The sequence below is a fragment of the Tyto alba genome, unplaced genomic scaffold, assembly GCF_018691265.1.
Source record: "Tyto alba isolate M040663 unplaced genomic scaffold, T.alba_DEE_v4.0 Super-Scaffold_39, whole genome shotgun sequence".
Taxonomy (NCBI): domain Eukaryota; kingdom Metazoa; phylum Chordata; class Aves; order Strigiformes; family Tytonidae; genus Tyto; species Tyto alba.
Genome location: NW_024881314.1, coordinates 6,558,656 through 6,585,884, shown reverse-complemented (window position 1 = coordinate 6,585,884; position 27,229 = coordinate 6,558,656). Strand labels below are relative to the sequence as shown.

Genomic DNA, 27,229 nt, shown 5'->3' with positions numbered 1-27,229 from the left:
GTTGGCTGGTAGCTTGCCATGTAACAATATCAATCCTTGCTCAGAGAATTGAGTTTGTAATTTGCCCTTAGTGTGAATGTGGCCACTGTTTGTATGTGCAGTGGAAATTCAGACAGTGCTGTAAACACTTTAAGAGGCAACCCCTTTTATCTAGTTTAGAATTTTTATTTTTAGTAGATAGGGCTAATTACTCTTTAAACAGAGGATGAAAAAACAGGGCTCTAAATGGTTGGTGGCAAAATATATGCCTGCTCTGGGAATAATTATCTTGCTATGCATGGAAAGTACATGGGAATAGAAGAATCTGAAAGACACACTAACAAACTAAAGAGCTGGCTGAGCTGCCAGAGCAAGAATGATGCAGGGAGAGGATGGAGGCTGGTGGGCTCTGATCTGAAAGCCAGCACCAGGGCTGTACATTCACAGGGAAGCTCTATCCCAAATCCCATTGAAACCTTCATGTATTGCCTCCCTGGCACAGTGTGTTGAAAAAACAGAGACAGAGGTGAATGATATGTCTTCAGTAGAAATATCCTGTTTAATAGAAGACTGGGTGAATTTCACCTGCATTTTGTTTTTCCCCTCGTCTGTATCAGCTGACCAAAAGGCAGAGCTTCATTAATGTTTCAGACCATTTACAGTCCCTATGGAAATCTTACCTAGAGTAACAACTCTGTCCTCTGGCATTTCCCATGCTTATAGAAAAGTATGTCCCTTATGAAGAAGTTCTCTCTATTAGTAAGACAAGTGGCATGTAAAGAGGTGGGGGAAAAGTCAATTCCCAAAAGTTGAAAACTGGAATTATTCTGTAACTACTTTATCATTTGTATTCTGAATTATGCTGGGATTCATCAAGACTTAAGAGCTCAAGTCCTGTTGGTCTGTAAGTTGGGCTAGATGATTTAAGATCTCAGAAGGGGATGTTTGCTTCAGCTAGTTCACATACTTTAAGGAAAGGCCGCATAAAATAATCTGTCTTGCTACTGCTTATGGTATGGCAGAGTTTCAGTGATTTAGTTTTTAATGTAAGCATTTCAGTTGGCCATCTGTGTTGAAGGAACGTGGACAACATTTGGGGGAAATGTTTGTCGATGGAGTTCCATTTCTGCAAATTTTTCTGCAGCTCATAGAACACAGATATATATAAATGTTTAATGAACAAAGGCCTCCAGTATGGCAAAAGTTTGGCATGAATGTCTGAAATGTCACTATTATTTGTATTGCTGTCAAATTCTAAATTATGCCTGAAAGAAGGCAGAAAGCTGAAATCAGCTTGCTGCTTTATTACTGTATCATTAAAGGAGAAATTCAGGACAGAGGGAAAAGACTGATCTTGTGATTCTCCCAAATTCTGTTTTCGGCTATTGTGACTTTCTATGTTGTCTTAACATACCTTCATATGATTTTTATCATATATTTGAATATTAATATAGTGTCTCCTTATCATGTTGACATATTCCCACCTCTTCACCATGTATAGTTTACAATCACTTACTCTTCTTACAAGTTAAATCTGGCAGTTATCCAAGAGTCTTTTAGGTTGTAAGTCTGAAGTGCTAATATTAAAGAAGAACTAGCTTACCCTGTCAACTGCCTAAAAAAAATAAATTAAAGAATCAAAAAGGATCTTGCATAGATGTATACATAAATGGTACCCTCTTTTGTTTTGATTTAGGTCTTTTCATCAACTGGCTGACGATGAATTTACTAGTGCTGTTGGTAGAACTTCATGCTTGTTCCTTTCCATTATTTACATTTTTTTGGGGAAAATAACTTTCTTTTTTTTTTAATAGTTTTTCAGTACTATTTTTTGTGTCTTCCCCGGGACTCAATCATTACACAATCAGGTGCCACAAATTTCCTGTGGATTTTTTTTTTTTTTGACAGTCAGTTAATCTTTTCATTCAGTTCCTGTCCTGTCCTTTTGCCTCCTCTTTTCACTATCTCATAGTTTAGCAGGCCAGCAGATTTAATGTAAAGAGGTTTGTTCAACTTAAACTGTGTTACTGCAGCCAAAGGACCTTTAGCCAAATCAGGGTGTTTAAACAAACCTTTAAATTTGACTTGAAACTTGAATACGGAGCTGAATTTCTTAGATGATGTTTAAATTTTTTATTTTCTCTGGAGAAACACCACTAAGGTGGAACAAAAAGAGCAGGAATAAACATTGAGCTATCTGAAAATGTGGAGTGTTTTGAATCCTAGTACTTGGGAGAATTTTGGAGATGGGGCACTGTCAGCAACCCATTCTGTGTGCCCTTGTAAGACGTAACCCTGATGCAGGTGAGTCAGGGTGCAACAGTCGTACTTACAGTGGCTCATTATTAAGTCCTTCATGATTTGTGTTTTGATTGTCCTCTCTTTTCCTCAGCTAATTCTACCATCCTTGTAACATAAGAGTGAGGTCTACTTTGCCCTTCAGACACTAGCTTTGCATCGATTAAGTGCCAAGTAGTCTCAACTAAAGCATAGGTGTGCAGCAGGATGGTAAGTGAAGCAAAGCATGAGGTATTTCTGGCAGACTGTGATTTCTTTGCAGAGCCCGAGAGATAGGTTCACAAAATCACCTGATACAGTGCTGAGAAGGCACATCCAGAACTGTAGTCAAGGAATCAGGAAGGACATTCGGAATGTGACTCAGCTTTGCTTCCCCTTGGTCAAGCAAAAACATTACACTTGTGCATTTGAACATTTGCCCTGGATGTCTCGGAAAATGAGATTTCTTTGGTATATGCGTTGACTGTGCCCTTGTGCTGGGAATAGCCACCCAAGGCTGGAGTTCATAGCCTTAACCTTGTTCTGGGACAGCGATAGTGTTTTGCAGCTGTAACTTTGTTCCACTTGGATTTCCTTTTGACTCTAGCTCTTTCCTCCCTTACAGGGTGGGAGCATCTACCTAAATTCATAAACGGTATCAATTTTTTTTCTTTCTATTTTTCTAATACTTCTTCTAAGGATTTTTTTGGCTCTATTTAAATACTACGGGTTATTTTCCCATCCTGAGAAGATTTATTATCCTGTTTTTCATTTTCTGTTCTGAGTATGTGTTTGACACATCTTTAGTTATTAGAATAGAAACCTGACACTGTAGGAAACAGAAAATGTTTGCCTGCATTATGTTTCACATTATAAATGGTTCTTGTTCTTTACCGTGCAAACAGGCTCCTTGAATAATTTTACGGCATGCTGGTGAGAACTGCAGTAACCCATTTGCTAGTAAATCAACATTTCTTACAGCAAACTCTCTATGCTTTGTCATCCACTATATCTAGGGAATAAAATCTAACAAAAAAAATATCAAAACATGGAGCAGTTATGGCTGATGTCCCTGAAAAATTTATAATGTTTTGAGTATAGGAACCAAAACCCAAGAAATCTGGGATTTTTTTGGGTAGCATCCAGCAATAAAGCTTTGAAATGTACAGCAGAACATTCAAAACATCTGTCTTTTCATTGAATTTCAGGTATTTGCAATAAAATATACTGACCAGCTGCAGTTTTCCTTTAAGTTCTTGAATTTTGGGGAAAGTTCAGCACCTGAAAGCAGTGGCTAAGGCAAGTTTCAGCTGTATATTCAGATAGTGATGGAATTTCAGTATTGTTAACCCTGATCACTTCAAAAAATAGAAGAAAAAATTAAATACCCCTTCTCCTTAATATTGAAGATCATGAGGAATACTTTAAATGTTGGAAGGTTTTTATCTGCTTTCTGGTCTTGACCTTTTGGCTGCAATCATCCTCCTTTCCAGCTTGTGTTCACCAATTAATGGATGGAGCAGCTTTTTTTACATCAATATTTTAAATTTTTTAATGGTAGCTGAAATATGTTTATTGCAGCAACAGTTAATATTGAGACTTGCCGTCTCTTCTAATTTTATAGAAGTATTGTGATTCTGTGGGGTAAGACTTTATTGCATTGCTTAAACTGCTTATAGTTTTAAAAGGGAAGGCTAGTGTTGGAAGTAGCAAGGTATGAAACCCCCAAGAAAACAAAATGGGAAGGGCAGCATATATCAAAAGCAGGAAGGATTCTAAAGTATTATCTTAAGAGGTCTTTTTTTCTTTGTTCTTTAACAAATGATTTGAAAGGTCCTATGGATTGAAACACCATTGGATGCAAAGCACTTAAAATGATGTTGGCTGCTGGCAGCCCATTGCCACCAGACCCCCAGTGTCTCAGGTGCCTGACAAACTAATGTCAGGTGAACAGCAGTTATTTTTGACTTTTCTCAAGGCCAAGATGTGGAACAGTGTACGAGTGCTCAGAGCAAGCAGTGCTGCTCATAAAAACATGGATTTTAGTGATTTTTAAGTTCTCCTGATCTTTGTTGGCCAACTTACCTTTTGATCAAGTTGCTTGTCTGAGTTTGAGTTTCTGGATCAGTACAGAGGAGTACACCCCTGCACTCCTTCAAGTGTAATTGTTCCCAGCCTTGCTGGAGGCTGCCAGTGCCTTGATCTCAGGTTTCAGTTTTTCTGTACCACTTCATTTGCCCCCTCTTTTTTCGCAGTATATACTTTATAGAAAAGTGAGAGGTCTTAAATGATGAGAAAGGATGTTTTCTGATTCATGGGGGTTTGTTTTATAATATATCCAAGCCTCCAGACAGACCCTTGAGGTGTTTGCTTGCGGGTTCAGCTTTCAAGGATGGAATAGAATGGTGGAAGGACAGAAATGTGTGATATCTATAGGTACAATTATGCTGAGGGTCTTTGCTTTCTGCCTTCATCCCACAGATCCTATGTAGTTTTTATCTTCTGTATAGAAATATTTTTTTATTTTGATTAAATTACAGGAAAAACAGCTTATAAAATGTGGCTATTACACTTTTTTGAATACTACTTGTAACAGAGCCTTTTACAGTACTGTAAATTTGAATTTTCTCATGCTTTTTATCATCAAATGAGCTCGATAAGTTTGGTACCTGATTTGATAACATATTCTTAATCGCGATGGCAGATCATATCTGAGCATTTCCTCCCAGTATTAGGTTCTTAGTGTTTGCTATCATCATGGCATGGTAACCTAGTCCTGCCTGTGGTGTTGATTGTTCATCAAGGACTACTGCTAGGATTATATTCACCTCCAGGTAGCTCATGCCCATACTGAGCCTTATCACAAGCAAAGAATCTCACTCATAATCTGAATGAGCTCAGACAGGAATAGTATTGAGGCCACAAATTCAGCTCTTACTACAGAGTACTGGGTACTGAACAACATGTGCAGCCAGACTTTGGTGAGTGTTGTGGACAGAAAGCATTCAAGTCGGAGGGATTAAGATGTGCACATGTCGCCATGCTGCATAGACTCTGAACACTGGAAGACTGTGCCAGCTGTTCGATACCGAAACCTTATCTTTTTGCTTAAAGGGTTTGTGATAAGGTGTGGCTTTTTTTGGATGCTCAGTGTCTCTTGACACAGAGATATGTGCCTGATCTGAAAAACTGGAGCTAGATGTCTAGATTTGAGCACTACCGAAATGTGAGAAACCTGCAATACATGTAATGCTAAGCTTTAGTTTGGTCTATTTGTACTGCAATCTATTATTACAGAAACCTAAACAAATCATGGAAAGATGGAGTTCATTAGCTCACAAAATTGAGTTGGAAATGTTGACAAATATATTTGTGGTGTCCCATTACGATTGCTCCATTCCTCTATTTGCAAGGGCTTCTATACTGCTGCCTCACCTAATCCAAAGCACAGCATGACTCCTTCCTAGGAGTAGTCCCTTCTGTCATATCTCTCCCTCCTTAAATCCCTTCAATCAGCTTTCAGTAAAATAGAAAATAGGTTTTATTACTTATTAAAGGTTTTATAATGGAGGCCTGGCTTATCTTCCCTACCTTCTGTCACTGACAAACTTGGATCAACAACTGCCAGATACTTGTCCAAAAATACAGATTGAAGCATTGTGGACTTTGTGTTCTCAGTAACTTTACAACCTTAATGTTCCTAGGAGAAGCTTCAAAAATACCAAACCACCCAGACAAGTAGTGGAAACAATCCCAACGCCACAAGTTTAAAAGTTATAGATCACTCTGGCAACTCAAAAATACTAAATGTGTATGATTTGTGTTGTTTTTTATTAGCTAGGTAAATCTAAGGTGATGATTTTGGTTTATTTCAGCTGCAGGATTTGGCAATATTGATCTACAGTGTAATAGTCACCGTGTGACATTTCTGTGGTTGTGTTGTGGATTTTTCAGATCACTGCACAGTGTTAAGCTGGTATATGGAAGTAATTTGAAATGCTCAGAATGAAATAAGTCAAAGATTGGGTCCTATATATGTGCTAATAGGATCCTGGGCCAGGGTCATCAGCCCAGAACCCTGCTACCATTACAGCACCACCATGTCACAGCCCATCTAGGCTCACCTCTGCTCTTTCACTAGTGATTTCTCTGCACCTTTCACTAAGCAATTAAATTATTGACAACTCTGGGTTCCTTACAGGTTTCCATCTACATTCATGCACCTACTTTGAGAGTCCCTTGAATGCTAGCCCATGTGTATTTTCACTTCCCTGATAACTTTCACTTTTATGTCACAGATGAAGTCACACAAGTGCCAATCTTTCCAAACCGCTGTGCACAACACAGACTGAAGAGTTTCCTGTCTGATGCTGCCTGCACGGTTGTCTTCAGCCAAAGATGACATAATATGTCATGACAAAGCTAGTTGGCCTGAAACATTTGTAACTTCTTTACAGTGGTTCAGTTCTCTCACGCTTCCTGTAGTGCCTATTTTTCCATTTGGTATAAACAATTAATTGATCAGGCATGGTACTTTCTAGCTTCATCTTATTTTCTGTGAACTTCAACAAGTTAGAGGTTATAAAGTGAGTGTTAGGAATAGAATAGAATGAGGTTTGCCCCCTCTGCAGATAAAATAAAAAAATAAAGAAATGAAATAATCCCTTAATGTGCAAGAAGGTCAAACATGCGCTATGTGAACTTGTTAAACACATTTATTGATTTCTTGACAGTAACCAAACACAGTGAATGACCATTATAAACAAGAAAAAAGGCATTTGCTTTTACTTGGTCAGCTCCTGCTTTATCTGTAAAGAAAAGATATCCCTTTCCACCACCAATTTACAGGATTAAGTTTGTTTGTCCCAGTAATGGATTCAGCAGGGAAATGGCAATTTTAAACTGCGATATGTTTCAACTGCTTTCTGCTTCTGAGCCCAGATCCTATTAATGATGGACCATAAAGTGGAGTTAAAGTCATACGAGCTTTAAGTGCATTCCCAATTGCCATTAACTCGCATAAATCGGCTGCAAAAAAAAAAAAAAAAAAAGTAGTAAAAAATGGGAAAGTAAAAAAGAAAAAAAACAAACCACAAATAATGCAGCCACACATAGCAGAGGCTTATTATTTCAGAAAGGAAAAAATAAATCAAAGCAAGTTTACTAAATTAATTTGTTAAACACATTTATTGAGTTGTTAATAGTAACCAACACAATGTATGACCTGTTGTAAAACAAGAAACAGAAAATGGATCAATTCTGATTTTGGCAAATCCTACTACAGATATGTGACAAAGAGGGAAATACTTCAATTTCCGTTATAATTCTGCAGTGATATATTTACAATACTTATCTCTCAAAGTCTGTCCCTTTTTTAATTAAATGAACAGAAAGATCATAACCTAGAAATAAGTTTCCTCTACAGTCGTCTTGTTCTGTCTTGTCAGTATCCATTAATGATAGTGAAATAATGAGAGCTTTCCAAGGATTACTTGGCACACAGAACACAACTCCACTTTGATGCTGTACTGAGCCACCTTTTTTCTTTCTTTTTTTTTTTTTTTTTTAAATTTTTTTTTATTTTTTTAATTTGAGGGAGGGTGGGAAAGAGGAAGAATTTCATATGTACAAAGGCTGAAAAGTCTTTCTTTGTGAAGCTAAATTAGTTCAGGAAAACTGTATCAAAATTGTAGTCACATTTACTGTAATACTGTCTTTTTACTTTTTTAATTACCACCAATCATATGAATGAATTTTTAGTTGAGTTTCCAACATGGCAGCTCTTTTCCTACAGCATGTTTGCACGTGCTGTTGCGAACCCAAGGAGAGTGAGGTTGGGTGCATTCTAGATTATGTCAATTCACAGTAGTAGCATTCCACTGAGGTTATGGGTTCTGCCTGCTTTGTCTTAATTACTTGAGGAGCCATTCATTTACTGAAAGGAAAGAGAAACAAAACAAAAACAATTATGCTTTAATAAACTCCAAATATGAAACTGGCTGGATTTAACAGTGTATTAGGCACTTAACCAACAGATCTTAAAAAGCCAGGTTTACTTTCCTTCTCTTTCTGGAAAAGCACTAAGTCTGAATGACTGTTTCTTTGAAGTATTGCAACTCAGTCACCAGCCTTGTTGCGGAAAACGTGCTTTCTTTTCCACCTTGCAGTAGTACTCCTTCATAACCATAATACTATTGGTAAGAAGGCATTTCTACACCATTATTGCAGGTAATATAACTATGTGTGCATAGGATAAAAGATGCGTAAGATACCTCACAGCTCATGTGTGAGTTCCCAGCTGTGGCAGGGTAAGACTCTACCAGCACGTGCCTGGGTTGGTTCATTTGTTTAATATCCATTGCATAATACAACGCTTTCCAATCTGGGTGTTTGTTATGGTGGTGCACCTCTAAAGTGAAATTTATTCTTTTGTTTGAGATCAGCTGTCATCAAGACTGGCTCATCCCCCTTTTTCTTTCCAAGGTTGGCAAACCAGAGCAAAATGCACTTTGTAAGGTGAGAAGACTTTAAAATGAGGCTAGAAAACTGAAGGCCTGTCCTATCTGCTTTTTAAAAAATATTAGATATCCCAGACTGTTTTTTGTCATGCTTTTCCTGCATGTTTCTGGGCAAGTTTCCTCATTCATTTCAGATATGTAATGTTTGACTCATACCGTTAGTCCCCCAGATCTGGAGCTTCATCTGGTTTTATTTGTATGCTTTGTTATACACTTGGGTTCCTCTAAGAAAAGAGCTCAGTGTAAGCATAGAAAGGATTATTCTGGAGGTAGAACGTACCTCTATACTGTAGTTTCTGTGCTCTATTGTTTGGACAATCTTTTCCCTGTAAACTAAAGTTGATATTAGTTCGGATACATCGATTGTTGAGAGGCTGGACTGGTCTGAAATTGTCGCTCATGCTCAGAAATATCTGTGATGGCTGATTCTGGCTTAGCAGTCGTAAAGAATGCATCTATACAAAATACAAAACAAGGATTTTTAGTGCTGGTCTTTCCTGTAAGTAAAAAATATACAACACTATTAAATAGACTACTTAATAAATGAAAATTAAGCTGAATTTCAGTGATTTGTACTCCGTGGTAGATTGGAAGAGTTAACTTGAGGTAAAACCATTCCTTCTGTGGTCCTCTGTTTCTGAGCCCCATTTTAAACGAAAGTAACTAGTTTTGTGTGGAGTAAATGAAAATGGTATGAGGTGTCCTTGGCTGATTAAGAGACAAATGGAATCCACAGTACTGGATGGCAGCAGCTGGTGTAGAGAAAATTAACTTGATGAGCGACAAGAATTAATTTCCTAAGTTTTGTAGCTATTAGTGTAGCTTCCAGTTGAGAAAACACAGTTTTGGATGATGGTACTCAAGTACCAGGTATGGCCAGTCAGGATGGGAAGGATAACTGACAGTCATGCTGCTGAAGTAATGTAATTAATGATGTTAGAAAGTTAAATCCTCTCTCCATTGACAGGTCTGTTTTGACAGTGTCTGTGCCATGTCTTTAGTGCTCTTATGGTTGACCCTGGCCTTCTTTTGAGATGGCTTTATGGATCAACAGAGGGGGAATTACTGAATCGTCCAGGATTTTCAGTGCACCCAGCAGTGGCTGGATGCAAACTACAAGCAGACAGTAATGGTTCTTATGACTGTGCAACTGTGCTAAAAGCCTGTTAATTGGTTCAAGTCAACCAAAACCTTTCAAACTTTGTATAGGAAACTGGAGGGGTGAGGTGTGGGGGGAAGGCAGCTGCAATTTGTAAATCAGAAGCCCTCAACATATTTTGGTTTAAAAATATAAAAAGAAAATATTTTCCATATTGGTGTACAAATTTAAGAGGTTTGGTTGTGGCATTTAATGCTTAACTGGGAAAATCCAGTAGCTAGATTTTACATACTGAAAATCTTTAACAGCTTCCAGGGAGAACTTGAGCTGTGCATTACTTTTTCAGTATGAGTACACAATGTAATCAGTAAGTATTCCATGAAAAACAATTTGCAGCACCAATAAAGAGGAAGTAACTAACCATTGAAGCATGACCAGGAGTGAGTATCATGAGATTACCCACAGGTACTAGCATAGACTCTAGAAATATTCTAATCCTTGTTTTTCACATTAATGTTGTAACTAAAAATGTTTCTTGTAGGAAAATGTTCAGGTCCCCTGCTTGAAAAGTTCAGCATGTACAGCATGTTTGCCTGTGCTCAGCTGTGTTATTCTCCCAAGTTACCCATTTAGAAAAGAAACAAAGTGCTTTTTCTGCATTTAGACAAAATTGGACAGAAGGAATAGCACAAAGATAAAACATCTCTCAGGCTTTTTAAAGTCATCTTATTTACAATGTTAATATGATTTTAAATCCCAAAGTAATATTTAGGGTTGTTTTATCATTCCTCATTTCATTTCTCAGGCCAGATTGTTTTTGCTGCATACTTGGGACAGGCAGATGGTAGTTCAAGTATTCCTTCAGGATTCTAGTATGCAAGAGGAGAGGTCATAGTTCAGCCCCCAGCTCCATAGGCAACTTGCTGATGGAAGCTCTGGAGAAGACTGGAATTGGGGTTAAAATTGTTGCTGCTTGGTATTAGGCCTTGGATTGGGAGTCATCAGAAAGATAGTCTTTATGACTTTTCCACTGGTGTGTTTCCTTAACAGCATAATTTTGACTATTAAATTAATTGTCTTTTCTTTTGCATAATTTATCCTGCTTCTTTCTAATAGGGGTTTCAATTTGTTAATCTGAATTTTCTGAAGATATCTGCAATGTCTATTCTGTCATCTCGTGTTCTATACCAGAAAGCACTAGATGATTTTTTTCAAGAAGGTCCCTTCTGTTGGATCTATGTCACATTAATGTGCTATTAGCACATATTTAAGGCCACAAGTGTCACTCACAATTTGTCTGTTTCTTTCTGACATAAGAATGGCCTCTCTTATATTTAATAACATCATGTATTTTTGTACAACACTGCTATGATTGTTTCAGAATCCCCATGTATCTAATCATAGAATGATAGAGTAGTTTAGTTTGGAAGAGACTTCTGGAAACCATTTGGTTCAAACCCTCACTGAAAGTAGAGCCCACCTCAAAGCGTGTGTGTGTATAGATACTTAGAGAGGTCTAAATAGTTAATATTTTTATTTTAGCAGGAAACTTTTTAGTGCTTTTGCAAACTGCAAAAATTGTAGGCAGAGATATCTACAGCAAAAGATTGAATATATTTTTGTATGTAAAGCTACAAATATATGTTTTATTTTAAAAATATTCTTTTGTACCTATACTAGATCAAGTAATTTTAAAATTATTTTTACCTGCATCCTTGTTATGTAGACAGGTTTGTTCATTATTATCCAGCTGGCTGTTTCATAGCAGGGTGGAATTGTCATTGACCCATCATATGTAATGAAACTAGATGTCTCTGGATAAAGTTCCTCAATATTTAGCCCCTGTAGTAAGTATGCATCATCTGGAGAATAAAGAAGAAAACCAACTGAGATAAAACAATAGCTTCACAAAAAAATTTTCCACCGTTTTTAGGTACAGTCCTTATTCCTGAACATCATCAACAGTTTTTTCTGAAATATGAAGTATAATGAACATACATTTCTGAACGCTCCAGCAGTTTGGACAAGAATGAGTAACATGGATTCTCTAATCCTGCTTGGGTTGAGTTCTACTCTTAGATGCCTGTGCACACCTTCTATGAGTTTGGCACAAGCAATCACAGTGAAACTATGAATCACATTTAAGAACTGGAGTTAAAAGCTTCTTGAAGTTAGTTACTGATTTAGATGCAGGAGTATTTGGAGAATGGACTTACCATATTTTGAAGTGATTAACAATTTTTGCTCAACAAAGCCTTGGGACAGCCAAGACTGTTAAAACTTAATTGCCCTTCTACCACAGGAGGAAGTTAAGGTTAATGCATGATAATAAAGCTGCTCAATGAAGCCTGCTGGCCTTTCATGTGCACAGTGGGGGTGGGTACAGTGCAAGCTCACTCAGAATGCTAAAATCAGGGTGGAAAAGTACGTTGGAAAGCAGCTGGCTAGGGTCCCTGCTTTTATTGTAAGTCTCCCTGGGAATTAATAATGTATCTCCCTGCAACTGAATTGATGCTGTGGACATGTACCAAAATATAATGAGATATGGTTATATCTTTCAAAATTCATCAAAGTTCCTCAGCATTTTCTATACTATGTGCACTATTTCCTTTGTGTAATGCTGGACCTACAATATTTTTGGCAGTGCTGTTCAAAACTGGAGCTCGGATTTTCCTGCCAAACCTTAGGTGGTAGGAGTTCCTTAATAGAAAATACTCAGGGATATACACACTTCTTATACGCTACTACTGTCATGTATCTCTGAGAAAGCTGGGCTGGTTACGAGCCGTAATGTTGTAAAATCTTTTCGTGTGCTTTCACTTGCATGTAGTGTGTTCAGTATGGTTCATGTGCAGAGTGAGTGTTAAAATGCAGGCAAGGAAAGCTGCATATTTAGGTTTGTTTCCCATTTCAATACACAAGACAAACTGGCATTGTTTTTAATGGAAGGCAAGGAAGATAGTACAAATAAAATAGAAAATACTGCTCAGACTAAAGAAAAATGTTGAAAGGGCATATTTTAAGACAATGTCAATAATTTAGGCATTTCTGATGGAATCTCTGATGTTTTTCATGTACCATTCACTGTAAATTTAAACAGTACTTGGTTTTATGTTGTTCGTTTGGTTTGGTTTTGGTTTGTTTTTTTGTTGTTTTTAAAGCTGATAAATAGTTCCTTGGCCATTGGGAAAAGATTGTAAAGAACCAAGAAAAAAATATGAACAATTAAGGGAGCATAAAAGAACTAAAAAAGAAAAGAGTAATTTAACTCAAATGTAACATATTATAGGTGAAGGACAAAACTTAGATGATCAAAATGCTTGTCTCATACTACCTTATGGGAAAAAAAAATAAAAAGACAGCATATTACTGTCTTGAGCAACAGAAAATCAAAGAACACATGCATAGAAAATGTGATCTTTTTTTTTATTTTGACATAGTGTAGTCAACATGCTACAGGCTTCTGGGGTAGCAATATTAGTGGCTATGGCATCAGTTGAAGTGTCAAGGTGAGAGTGCAACATTTCTACCACACTGACCGGTGTCTTAGAGCTATTTCATATTTTAAATGTGTTTATTATTTTACGAAATAGAATCTTGGCATGTCCTCTCCAGTTTGTTGGAAATAAAGCCTTCTGCCATGTTCTTGCACTTTGAGCCAGGGTAATTGCCATTCTATATAGCTAGATCCTCCAGTAGAGGGGAAACTACTATTAGTATCTTGTAGATGGCTGACTGTCATCTTTTTTAACGGGCTCAGCCTTCACTGGCCCATGGCCTGGGATACAGAGTCTTTCTAAACCCAAAATTTTCTGGACAAAAGTGCAAAACCATTGCTATAGTATTAGAATCAAAATGCTGTTGAATTTTAACAGCTAGAGATGACTGGATACACCTGTGTTCTAGTCATTAAAAACATTATTTGTAGTGCAGCAGTAATTTTGTTAGAATTACATGGGAAGAGAATGAATGTGTTTTTTTCAAGCCAGTGCCTGTTTTCAATGAGTCATTACACGTTTTTCCCTTTCCCACATGAACATCCTGTTAATTATTTATGAACCACAGAGAGTAGTGCGTTAGCTCCAAATGGCACAGATTCAGTCAGAATAGATAGTTTCAAACCTGAAGGACCAAATCTGCTTTCTCACATTCATACTGACTTCAGTTGGGATAAAATTATTTAAACAAAGTAGAATTTACCCTGAAATGTTTACTAGGAGGTGAAAAGCTAACTAAAGAGTACTACAGATGAGGGATATCAATGATATGTATATATTTTGTGTGTGCCACATTCTAGTTGACTGATTTGTGTTCAGAACAGTACACAGATTATGAACAATAGGACGACTTACCAAATGGAAGATAGAGAAACAGATTTACTGCTGGCATTAGTGCAGGTAATCATGGGGGGTTTTGGAATTGCTTCACATTGCTTTAATAGAGAATGTAATTCATTATTTTGATATGGGCTTCTAACTTTTGTCTGTGGATTTACAGTGTTTAGTCATTCTCAATACTTAATAATGCTCCAGGGAATATGTCATGTAGCAGTGTGGGGCATGGTCCTCTTACTCATTCAGGCAAGCCTTACATATGCCAGAGCTCTCAAGATCAGGAGAGATGCTCTCAGCCTTACTTAGCTTTGGATCAACTGCTTAGGTTATCCTGTTTGCATACTGAGGACCTAGAAAATGTGTGGCCATCTCCCCACCAGCACCCAGCAGTGAAGTGGCTCCAAACCTGGTTCATCATCTCAGTCTTTACTTGGAAAACGGTTAAGGAGAGACAGTGAATTATGCTAAGTGTCAAAATCCATCAGTTGTGATTAATGGGAAACTGGAGGAAAATATCACTCCAGAAAAAAGGGAAGATAGGGGTGAATGAAATAATGAAATAAAAGACTTTGGCCAAGTAAAAGCAGTGTTTATTCATGCCTGTATATGGATTATACTCCCATGGGAAGTTGGATGCCTTCATGGCAATGGCCTGAGAAAAGGCTACAGAATAAGCATTTGGTTAACGACATTTATCCAGTGAACAGTTCTGCTGTTTCCCTTTCCCCACATCATGCTAAATGTTTCCCATTCTGGAACTGAAACAGAACTGGTGGGTTTGCACTAATACTAAACTGCAACGCTTTAATGTCTTGTCTTATTTATTGGAAGTATGTAGTTCAAAATGGTCAAAATCACCACGTATGACCTCTTGCCAGTAATAAACTTCTTTTAATAAATCCATTCAGCCTTTACTATGTTCTCAGCATCATTGCAATCTACAGCCCACATTCTATCTTGATCCACTTGTGTCTTAGGGTGATTTCTGAACTCACGAACTCTTCTCTATACAGATTAGATTTGATGAGATTTCATATTCATTTACATAAAGTCCTTGACTGACAATTTTCTTAGCAAATGATGGAAATCCTCTTTTTATCCCTAGATTTGTAATAGGTGCATGGGGTCTGCTTTCACAGTAAATTCTATGTATGTTCTCTTTAAAACAATAGCATTTATGGGAATATATTGTTTACAGATTGAAGGAAGGTCCATTTGATTTTGAAGTTCATATGATAATCCAAAATGGAAAGTACAGCTCTAACTAAATTAGAATGGTAATGCACATAGAGAGCCTCATCTTTTTAATCCTGAAGCAGTTTCTCCATTTACCAGCCTTCATAAGTCACTTAGACCCAGGCTGACAGAGACTCATTTTGAATACCTGAGGTTAGTCCCCTGGGGCCTGGCTTGAGACTGCTGAGCTTTTACTGCTTCTGACAGGAGCTGCAAGAGCTTAGTCCTTCAAAGAATGCACTGAAATATGAACCTTGAGAAATTAATAGGTTCTTATTTCCAGAAATCTGAATCATAAGCTTTTTCAGGATAACCTCTCAAGATCAGAATAGTTTATTCACTTGTACGTTATCTATAAATTAGCCAAAGATTGAATTTGAGGAAATTCAGAATTTTACAGCTGTTCTGCCTAGCTGAACATATGACAGTATTTTGGTGGAGAATGACACAACCAAATTTTCATATGGAATTTTGGGAATCTAAAATGTTACTTCTTTCCAATGTTAAGCAAACATTGGGTGAAAATTAATGCAGCATAACTGTTCTGAAAGAAAGCGAACTTATTCCATCAAATGTCATACTTAAAGAGGAATATTAAAGTAGCTTTCCGTTAGAGATATTCACATAGCTTCTGACTAAAGCCTATTTGAAAGAACACTTGTTTCAACTATTTCACTGTAGATTCTTTGGGCTATGATAACAGAATAAAATAAGCATTTAAAATGTGCTTAAAAATTCCTTGGGGTCCATTTTACTTCACTGTAGCCATTAATATCTAAGAGTAGAAATTCCCCTTTTAATGCATTTTGCCCATGGAAAGTTCATGCAGCAGCATAGATAGTTCTTAATTTTGTTGCTGTTCTTTAAAAAAAGTAGTTTAGTTATGTTACTATCTGTCCTGACTCTGAACCTATGCTCCACTTAACATTCGCTCCACGCTCCCTTTGAGCACACTGGGACTGGTCATTTTGTCAGCAGCCTGCTGAGTATTGACTTCAGGAGTGGACCCCTAAAGCACGAGCTAAAAAACTCCAGCTGCTAAAGGCAGAGTAGAAATCCTTGCAATGTAAGAGGTAAAATTAGTTTTCAGCAACGATGCTATAATCCATCAAGTGAGACAACTGCAAAATTACTTTCAATAACATTTTTACGTTCTCAATTTACACTAAAAAATTCCAAGTCGATACTTGTTACTACAGTAAGTAACCTAATGCCCTGCAGAATATTATGTGCATTGTATCTACCAAGGATTTCATTTTAACAGATAAACTTGTTAGTGATAACAGTGGTTAAAAATTGAAACAGTTCCGTTAATCATTGATTTTGCAGCCTATGCTATGTGTTCATCTTCATGTGAAATTTCATTTAGTAAATCCAAATTAGGTGTGATTGGAATTGCGTTTTCCTTCTAAAGAGGTACAACAACCCATGAAAGGTTGTAGGACGCTGTCAGCTCCAGAGAGGAGTGCCCACTTCTAAGCACAGCGTGCATATGAAATATTTGGTATTGAGACCATATGCTTCTCTGATGGTGTGGGCAACAGTTGCGTGCTCACTCATGCAACAGGAGAGAGGTGCTGCCAGTGCCTTCCCACCCTGTGGAGCTGTATATCCCTAATTGTTGGCCTCTTTTCTGCTCTGAGCCATCACAAGTTGTCTAGTCTTTGCTCTGCTGGTCAGTCATTGTAGCATGTGGGGCCAAAAGGTACAAAAAAAGGCTGAGATACAGCTGATGTGATGGGAAAAGCAAGGCAGGAGTCTTCTCTTATTCAGTGTGTGAGACCTGACAGGTCTGTGTGTGTGTGTACTTAGGGAAAAGCAGCTTCCTAAGTGGTACAGTCACAGATCTGCTGGCTGGTCCCCAGACAGAAGCCAGGAGTATGTAATTTGGGAATGAAAGAGCCTGAAAAAGCACATACAGCATTAACCATAATTTCCTGTCTCCAGGATGCTGCAGCAGCACTGGTAGGCAGGAAGCTCTTACAGAACAGTATTGCTGTGTTTTTGCAAGGAATCAAGACAGGCAGTTTAAAAACTGGGCTAATCTCCTGCTTCTTCCATGCAGAGAAGATGACATTTCATACTGATAGAACACTATGGAAAAAATGTTCTGAAGGGAACCACTTGTTGCCTTCCTTTCTACAGATATTGTGGAGAAAAGAGTTTTATCATAATAGAGGCCTCTTATTTGGACCAAAGATGTAACAAGATTTGTTAACTGTAAGGCAAAATTAAAGAAGCATCCGTGGGAAGAAAGGTGTGTGTTATAGGAGAGGGCAAAGAACTGTTTATTTCAAAATGGGGTTGGTTGGCTCCATTGTTCAAATTCCGTATTGTACAGCAAAACTCAGTATTTTTAGTGCTTTCTTGTTCAGGAATTAGTTGGTAAACTGCTTTCACTTTATGTTGGTCTCAGATCTACACTTCTTTTTGCAATCCTGGTTTTATGGGAAGGAGGAAAAGATGGAGTCCATGGAAAGAAACTGGACTCTGTACTTTAGGGACATGTATAGAAATCTCTCTGAACCTTTCACTCATGAACCTGAAGTTCAGTGACTTTTGCTGAAGTTAAATGGACATTTGACATCTCTGGACTTTCAGATACAAAGTTTTCCAAGTAACAACACTACCTTGTTGTAGAGTATATAGTACAATATATTACATTTACAGAGAGGTGAACTGAGACAAACCCTAGTAGAATTTTGCAACAAATCCTGGAGTCCTGACAACCAGTCTCATTCCAGTTATTATAAGCAACTCTGTCCCATATTTCATAAACAAAAGCACAATTAATAAAGTCTATGAAAAACACGAAGTCATTGTTTATAGAATAAAAAATTAAGGCTGAGTTTTACAGTACTTATTTTACTTATTTTTTCAGTTTGGTGTGGGCATTCTGAAAGTTAAATTCTGGTATCATTTAACTTATTAATTTAATGGCCACTTAGAATTCAAGTGAATATTTGACAAAGGGAATAGAGTTTGCAGGAGATTAGATCTAATTTGTTCCATTGAGATATACGTATTTTTCATGACTTTCTCTAAACTAGTCTAATTTTCACTGACATTTAAGCTCCAGTTTTCCATAAGTTCAATATACGAACATGGAATTATTGAACATTATCTGTTAAAGGCTTTCCAAATGTGAACACAACAAATATACATGCTATGTTAATGATCTCTTTATATATCCATTAAATGCAGCAATAGTTGAATAGAAATATCATAACTTTTCCTTACAAAAAGAGAGCATTAATGAATACTAAATCCACAGTTAATGATGGAGCATCTTGACATAACTTGATTTGATATAATCCAGGCTGCTCTGCATGTTACTTTTATTGCTAACAGTAGGCAGTTTCTCCTGAGTATTCTGTGTGAATACAGTATATGTGTTTGCTAGGTATAATTTCATTAATTTATTGCTTGTTCAAACATAAAATAGACTTCGAATTAATTTGATGAACTGATGATCTTACTAGATTTTTCAGGCTCCCAAGTTTCTCATGCAGAGTTGCTGGCAATGCAAACTTTATAATTTTTTCCCATAATGAAGTGCCTCTTGTTTCAATGGATCACTACAGACATTATTTGAAGTAAAGCATACAGCTGTTAGCCATAGTAAATTAAAAGAAACTTACTTTTATACGTTATTCTTGTTATGGTGTCTCTGTTAAGCATACGATTTAGAAATGGATTTGATGATTCAGATACCTACAGAAGCGAAAATGTACAATGTCAAAATCTTCTCATAAGCATTTCCTTTCTGGAAATGTCACTGGAAATGCACACACACACATTCATTCTCTCTCTCCTGCCACTCTTCCAAATTGTTTCTGCCTTTTATTTCACTGTTGTGGGAAGAGAAAATAATTACTTAGATATTTTTCTAACAAAACTTGTTAGAATGACAGTATCTAAAAATAAATCCAAAAATCCAGGGATGGGAGAACAGGATGAATAGAAATTAATGCCTGAATACAAGTGTGACTACAGGTTTCTTCTCCAACAGGTTTGATGGGATTTGAAGGTGGTTAATATAATTAGGTAGGATTTTCATACAGTATTCTATTATTTTTATATTTATTGAGAAATACACTTTCCTTGCAGCGGACTATTAAGATTGCAAATAAAATCTCTCTTCCCTTTGTTTTGCATACAGGTTGGAAACGCCTAAATTTCACCCACATGCATTCACAAATATGTATACATAAACATAAAATGTTCAGTCTACATTAACATAAGCATACCTGAAGAGGATTTAGAGGAAAATTACAGAGGGCTTAGGGGCATTGTTGTTATGTTTTGGGAGTTTTTTTGGGTTTCTTGCTTTTTTTTTTTTGGGGGGGGGGGGGGCAGGGAGCAGGGGGAGAGGGAGGGGGAGGGGGAAGGGAAGAGGGGAATGCATATGCTTTATCAACAATATCATTGTTGATTATCAACAATAATCTAATGAGAGATTTTATTGCACGGCACGTGGCAAAATTATTTTTGGCTAGCAACAAAATCAGCGTCATTTTTTTAATGGATACATTTTAATAGCTTTTTAGCTAGCCCTCTAATATCCTACTTATCTTTCAATTATTCTGTGATGTAGTTTTTTTTTATCAGACACTGGATGCTGCTGTTATACATCTAGCATTTATCCAGAATGAAATAAATTTATTTTGAAAATGGAAAACTTCACAAAAAGTTTCATTAACATTTAGGAAAATAAATGGGCTATAGGACAAACTGCAATCCAGCTCTCTTTGACAGGTAGCCTTCAGAAAAATTCCATTCAGGTTCCATTTTGTGGAAATTCTGATAGTTACTTCTCCACTTAGAAGTTTTTTCTAACTTTGGACATTTAAAATAGAACACATGTTTTCATGCCAGTGTGGCAGGCCTAGAGAAAAATACAGTGAGGCAGATACTAAATTTGTTGCTCATTACAAGAGGTGTGCAACTCGGCAAGTACATGAGCGATGCATAATTTAGACAAAACTGGCATGCTAGGCATTTTGAAGGCTTGCTTCAATTTTATCCTTTTGTGTGAATTCAAGTCAGATTTTTGGGTTGTAATACAATACATTTTGGATGAAAAAAGGTACCCCAGATATCTATCTTAAATATTGCACCAGTATAAAAGGGAATTTTCATATCTAATTATTCAATATGCTCTGTGAAATGTATATTTTAATTCTGAGGTTAATGCTTTGTCAGAAACTTTACCTCATGAAATGGGATTAGAGAGTACTAAAGGGAATTAATAGATATCCAATGTGTAAGTCTGATGAGGGAAAGCTATTTTTTTAAGCATGAAGCACTTATTCAGAAATACATGCTTTTTTAGACTGATAAAACAGAGGTACATAACGGCAGAATAGGGACAACATATTTTGGGGAAATGCTTTCTTCATATAAAATGAGAGAAAAGGTTTCTCCAAGGTAATTAGGGAGTTTTGAGTAAACTAATAAGTCTTGAGTTCAATGCTAGATTACTGTAATTAATAGATATTATCATGCATCTTGAACATAACAGGATGGAGACTGAAATATTACAAAATCCTCACATCTTTCTAGCTTTGTGAAATGGAAGATATTAAGAGTTACATTTTTAACGTTCTTTCAGGTTTGATAGTTTAAGCTGTTTTAAATAACATGGTGAGAAAAATCTATTTTGCTGACTTGGAAACATCAGCATGTCCTCTTTCCCAGAGAGCAAACATATCCTCTTTCCCAGGGCCTCAACCTACTAGAAGAGATTTACTTTCAATTGAATGAATACCATTTTTCATTGAAGAAAAAACAAATCTGCAAAATTAGTAACTTTTGTCATAGCCATTAAAGTATTATGAGTGATGTTTATGATATAAGGATTGTTTTTTTCCTCTTCCCTTATCCGTTTTCATTTTCCTTCTGTTACATTGTAAAAGCTTCTGGAGCAGAGATTGGGTGTTCAGTTCCTAGATGCTGTCTCTGGATTCCAGATCAGAACCTCTAAGCATTGCTAGAATGTAGTGAGGAGTCCAGTTCCTGGATTTACAGCTCATGGGAAAAGTGCATTTGTCTATACATTAGGTATTGATAATGCTCAATACGTACTTTCATAAATATGGAAACTACCACCAATCCATTGGGACTCTTTGCAGCTTCTGTGACATTTGTGTACAGCTCATGGTTATAGTGGATTAGTTGAACCTAGAAAACAGGGAAAGGAAAGACTACAATTAAACAGTAGCAAATCATACCATTCACTGTTTGCAAATACTCTCTATACACCAATTGGTTTGTATTAGGATCCCGTCTATGCTTAGGATATTTTGTAACTGCAATTTTTCAGAGGTTTGCAGCATGCATGATTTTAATAATTTCAGTCACCATCTGGCTCCAACTGGCACAGCACCAGCATGTTTTCTTCTAAATTGCCAGTAAGTGAATTTACCCACATCAAGTTATGAATTGCACTGCAGGGGTTGACATCATTTCCCTGTTGCAACAGCACTTGCCATGGGCATCAAGTAATCTTTTTTTCAGCCTCAAGCCAAACACAGAGGAGTCAGGGGTTGAAATATTTGAAGAAACATATGGGATATGGGTTTGGAACTGTTTAAACCAGCACTCGCGGAATTCAAAATACTAATATTCATTGGCCCCAAATTTTACAAACTTGGTTACAAAAGCTCCTACAGTTAGGCACTTACTCTATTATTGTTAACCAGGTTCTCCTTAGCTCCTACAGCTTTCCTTCTGCTTTTTAGTTTTATGATTTGCTGGAATTTTTAAATTATGAAGGCACAGTTCGTCTCTCTCCCTGCATATGTAAACGTCTTACCCAGAACAATGGTATTTGATTTGTCTGGGATCACTGGGCACTGTTACCATTTATATTGCAATTTGTAGCCTCCCCCACCCCCAAATCTCTTAGCAATACTGTTTTAGTGCTTGGACATTGATGTAAAATGAGGTAATGGATTCTGAAAGGAAAGAAAATACTTGCATTAGTAACGTTAGATCTTTGGCACATAGCTTTACTATTTACAGCTAATGGTTCACAGACCAAAAAAAAAAAAAAAATAGGGTGAGGGTCAAAATTGCTGCTATAATGTGTTAATTTCAGTTACTTTTGTCCTGTCTGGACTGGGAACTATTGGTTGACCTTTTTACAATTCACACAGTAGGCATTTTTTAAGGCAAGCAAACAAACCAAACTGGAACAAAAAAGTAAAAATGTCAAAGTAGCCAATGAAGTCATCTACTAAATTCTGACAGCTAGGAGGCAGGATGGATGCAGTATGTTCTCGAAAGGTCTTGTAAGGAATTAATGAGAGTATTTACTCTACACACATAAAGGTTATAGGCTCATTAGTCATCACTTTGTGATACTACTGAACTCTGATAACATCATGGTTCTGGGGACTGTGCACTCACTGAAATTTTTAGGCTTAATAACATATTTTTCTTTTTATGTACAACTGCTGACTCTGGCAGCCAAGCTAACTACTGAATTATCAAGGAAATAAGTGATGAAATCTGCTTTAGACTAGAATTCCTTCTGTAGAACGTCCTAGAATAATGATGAATTAGATTAACTTAATTTATCTAACAAACCAAAATGTCTAGTGCAGGAATGGGTAAAAGTAAGGACCAAATTCTCCTTCCACCTATGGAAACCCTGAATCAACGTCAAACTCTCATTTTTACTGGCGGGACTTACGGAAATAGAATTCCTGAAGTATATATGACCACATATAGGATATTTCTCCTGGACTCTCTGCAAGGACCCTACTGTCTAGTGCAGTTCTAGTCTTGCATTATACATTATATTGCAGTGAGTGATATGGGCCTTGGCACATAACAGTGTCCTGGCTCTGATGGAGACCTTTCTCCGTGTCAGAAGGAGACACAATTCACTCTATGTAGAATTCACGCCCAGACGGCAGGCAGTTGATACATATTTATGGGAAGGAGTTAACAAGCTTAAACTGATTAGAAATTAGAATAGTTATTTCCTTTCCTGATCTATAGATGTTCTCTCCACCCTGTATCATGCTGTCGTTACAATAAAAGTACTTGTCTGAGAACTTCAGCATTCTTTACCAGTGCTTTCAAGCAGTTTTAATTTCAAGTTTCCCATTCTTGCAGGTTTGTATGACTCTGCACCACTCTGCTCCTCTTTGTCACATCTCAGTTTGGTAATGAACCGTTTTGGAGAATGTGCTTGAGAAATCTTGCTTCACTGTAGGTTGAAAAGATCCCCTTGTCATGCTTTATTGTTTCTCAAAGACCCCAGTTCTGAATGAAGACAGACTTTTTTTCTTCTGAAAGCTGTCACTTTCTCTGTGTTGGAGTTGTAGCCTTCTTCCCTGCAGCCAAATTAATTTTAAAACTGTTTCCATGGCACCATGGTTAAATTCATTAGGTTTTTTCTTTTTCTTTTTTTCTTTTTTTTTTTTTAAAGATTGACCATGTAAGGAGACATCGTTTTCAAAGCTGGTTATATGGAACAGACTGATTTAGAAATGTACAAATGAATAAAGATGTCTTAGATATGAAATATTATGAGCAGGATAAAAAAAAAAAAATTGTATTAAATTCCTTATTTTGAGAATAATTTATTTAAAGATGTCCTGAAATAGTTATAAACCCTTATAGTCTGTATAAAATATTACTAGAGTCTTCTGTGAAGGTGAAGCCACACATAACTGAAATTGCTCATATGTGAAAGATCTCACTTTTTCTAATGATGACATTGTATTAAAACCCAAGCACAACAAGAGCAAACTTGCAATGCTGAAAGTAGCACTTGATTCTAGTTTCAGTTTCAGGGCTCAAACACAATACAGAATCTTGTTACAAGCTATCGATTTTCTTTGGAAGGTTCCCCATTTAAGATTAATTTGCCACAGTACGAATGATAGCTCTTTGTTTTCCTCAAGCCATAGAAGTTCTATTTTTCAGGGAGAAGAAGAGAATTAAGATTAATTACTCTCTTTTAGCTGATGAAAATCCAGAATGTGCCCTTGTTCCATCACCCAAGAATGTGCATTGGACCAGGAGCAGACACTGCACTTTTTAGACACCTGAGGTTGGCGGTGCTGGGAATGTCAGCAGGAGCTGACGGCAGTATGTTAGGAGTCATCTCCTGAGCACACTCTCCTCGGCCTGGCAGGCTCTGTCTTTGCGGCAAAAAACTACAGATAGGCTATTATGGCTCATGTTCTGGCCACTGTGGGGAAAACATCTAATTCCCTTTCCCAACACATGCAATGTGTGTTTATAATGGTAATAGCCTGTTTGTTGCTGTAGTTTGATAAAGTTCAGCCCTGTATGCATGGTACTCACGTTGTACTGTTTTTCCTCTGCAGTGCATTTTGCTTTTTTTCTTGATCCTTCACAAAGGTGAAACGTGCATCTTTGGGCAGTGCTAGTAGCAGGATATTTTCTGTGGTGTTTGACCAAGGCTCTTTGGCTAAGCAAAAGGAGGCAGTTTGCTCTGCTCATAGTTGTGGGTGCCAAAAATTTCAGGGATTCTTTTCAGCAATCTTTTAGCATTTTTTTTAACTTGGACAAAGCCATTCCGTGAATTACAGGGATCTGATCTAGTGTGCATGCATAACCATTTTATAAACGCTAGATCACTCTGAGAAGTTCTGCCACAGTGAGACATGGGGAAATATGAAACCGAGGGAATTTAGAGTATTACAGTACTTTACAGACAAATATTTCCATAGTCCTCTTTGGAGGAATGCAATACCCTTTATTCTCACTTGGAAGTGTTATAATTGAGTGCATAAACATTTTTATTTGTAAATGGCAAGGGATCTAAACCATGAAGTAAATGGCAGCAGGGAACAACTAATCTGTAACTATAATATTTGTATTACGCTGTGCTACCTGATAAACTGTTAGGATACCTGATTGAGAGCAAGCACAAAACATGTTTCCCTCACAGCAGGGAACAAAAGCAAATGAAATTGCTCAAGATGACAAGTTAAATGTTTGTTTTGAATCAGAGTCCTTGTAAAAAGTGGATAAGATCTCATTAAGGAAAAAAAACCTAAACATTTTTATTTATCCGAAGTTTAGTAGAACCAGCAAAATAAATGTAAGTTCTGCATGGCAGGTGTCTAGTGAGGAAAATAATTTTAATGAGTTAAAACCTATTAATAACAGTTGATATTTCAGTGTTAAAATATAGTTGCTCTTACAGGTCTTGTAAAACCCTTTGGAAAGAGCAGTAATGTCATATCACCTAAGTTATTTACAATATTAATTTAGTGGATCCAAACAGGTATGAGATCTGAGGTCTTCACTTTGTGCAAGAAATGAGCGTTTTTTTAAAATGTTCTCAGGTTCTAGGATGTGTAATTTGTGTGGCTGACAGAAATATTTTTAGATTTGTCTTAAATTAAATGTATCTTCTGCTTCATAGAAAGGTATAGCACCACTTGTGAGAACATGCATCAGGCTCCTTAGAACCCATGGTCCTGATTTGTCTTGATTCATTGGACCCAATAACTGGCAGTGATGCAGTGGAATTTTCCTATCTTCGTCAAGTGATGAAGGATTTTTTTTTAGGCTTAAATATCCCATGGAATATTCAAGAAAGAAAAAAAGTTAATTGCAGTTTTTTCATAATTGGTTAGGATTTGGAGCTAGATGTTAATGTTGTCTTTTCCTGAATTCTTGTAATAATCACTCCTTGTTTGTTCGCACACACATTCACCAACATGCAAGGAGAATGCACTACGATTGTATGTATTTAATTCTTGCATCTTGGTGGATGCTCTTGGCCTGCTCAAAGCACAAGTGATTACAGTCCAAGCAGGATAAGAACTATAACTCTCTGGTCCAGTTCTCAGTCCCCTTTTTGCTTTCAGTGAGCCTGTTCAAAGTACCAGCTGGAGAACTGGGCTGTTAGTGGGCTCAGAAGAATGCTGTTTAAGATGGTAGAAATTACAATTCACAGTAATTGCCTTTTGAAAAACAAAACCATCTTTTTCTCATGCATGGGGTACTCTACATGAAATGCTAGGGTCTGCCAAGGTAGTATTACCCACATACTTATTAATCTGTAGGTCTACCTGTTTGTTATTTTTTTTTATGTCTAAGTCCACAGCAGTGACATACTCTTACATTGTTGGTAAATTGGTAAAATAAATTTTACATGACCACCTATCCTTCCAGCAGTTTACTTAGCATTTTAGCAAAATACTGTGGTTTTAAGATTAAAATCAGTTAAAAACATTAACTTAGTTTAATATAACAAAGGAGAAGTGCAAAACACATTTGTTTGAAATAATTTTATCTCTCTGACTCTCTTTGATGTTCTCTCTATTAAAACTGAGGTTCTTTAGGCTGTCGCTGACAAATGTGGTTTGAGGTTTTTTTACTGCTTTTGACAGTTATTTAATGATTTAAAATAAATGCCTATAAAGTACTGATTTAATAGAAAGGCTTGTCATCCACCTTTATAGCAATATGCCAGCAATTGTATCCTAGATAAATAAAAAGGATTATAATTCTATTTTACTTAAAATAGAAAGACTAAGAATCATATAGAATCATAGAACTGTTTGAGATGGAAGGGACATTAAGGATCATCTAGTGCCAACCCCCCTGCCCCGGGCAGGGCCCCCTTCCCCCAGCCCAGGGGGCTCCCAGCCCCGTCCAACCTGGCCTTGAACCCTTCCAGGGAGGGGGCAGCCACAGCTGCTCTGGGCACCCTGGGCCAGTGCCTCACCCCCCGCACAGGGGAGAATTTCTGCCTTATGTCTAATCTAAATCTCCCCTCTTTCAGG

The 27,229-nt window shown here is 37.0% G+C and overlaps 1 protein-coding gene across 2 annotated transcripts in view; it reads right to left on the bottom strand.

The window, feature by feature from the left end:
• Positions 1–6,953: 6,953 nt before the first annotated feature.
• Positions 6,954–27,229, bottom strand: part of CA10 (carbonic anhydrase 10) — a 208,650-nt gene continuing 188,374 nt past the window's right edge. The window contains exons 6-10 of one of the 2 annotated variants that reach the window (XM_042802669.1): positions 21,531–21,626; positions 19,085–19,157; positions 11,581–11,735; positions 9,055–9,229; positions 6,954–8,191 (exon numbers count right to left, since the gene is read on the bottom strand). In XM_042802669.1, coding sequence (XP_042658603.1) covers positions 8,169–8,191; positions 9,055–9,229; positions 11,581–11,735; positions 19,085–19,157; positions 21,531–21,626 — 522 coding nt within the window. In that variant the 3' untranslated portion in view covers positions 6,954–8,168. The remainder of the gene's footprint in view (positions 8,192–9,054; positions 9,230–11,580; positions 11,736–19,084; positions 19,158–21,530; positions 21,627–27,229) is intronic. The other variant, XM_042802670.1, reaches the window with a different exon arrangement.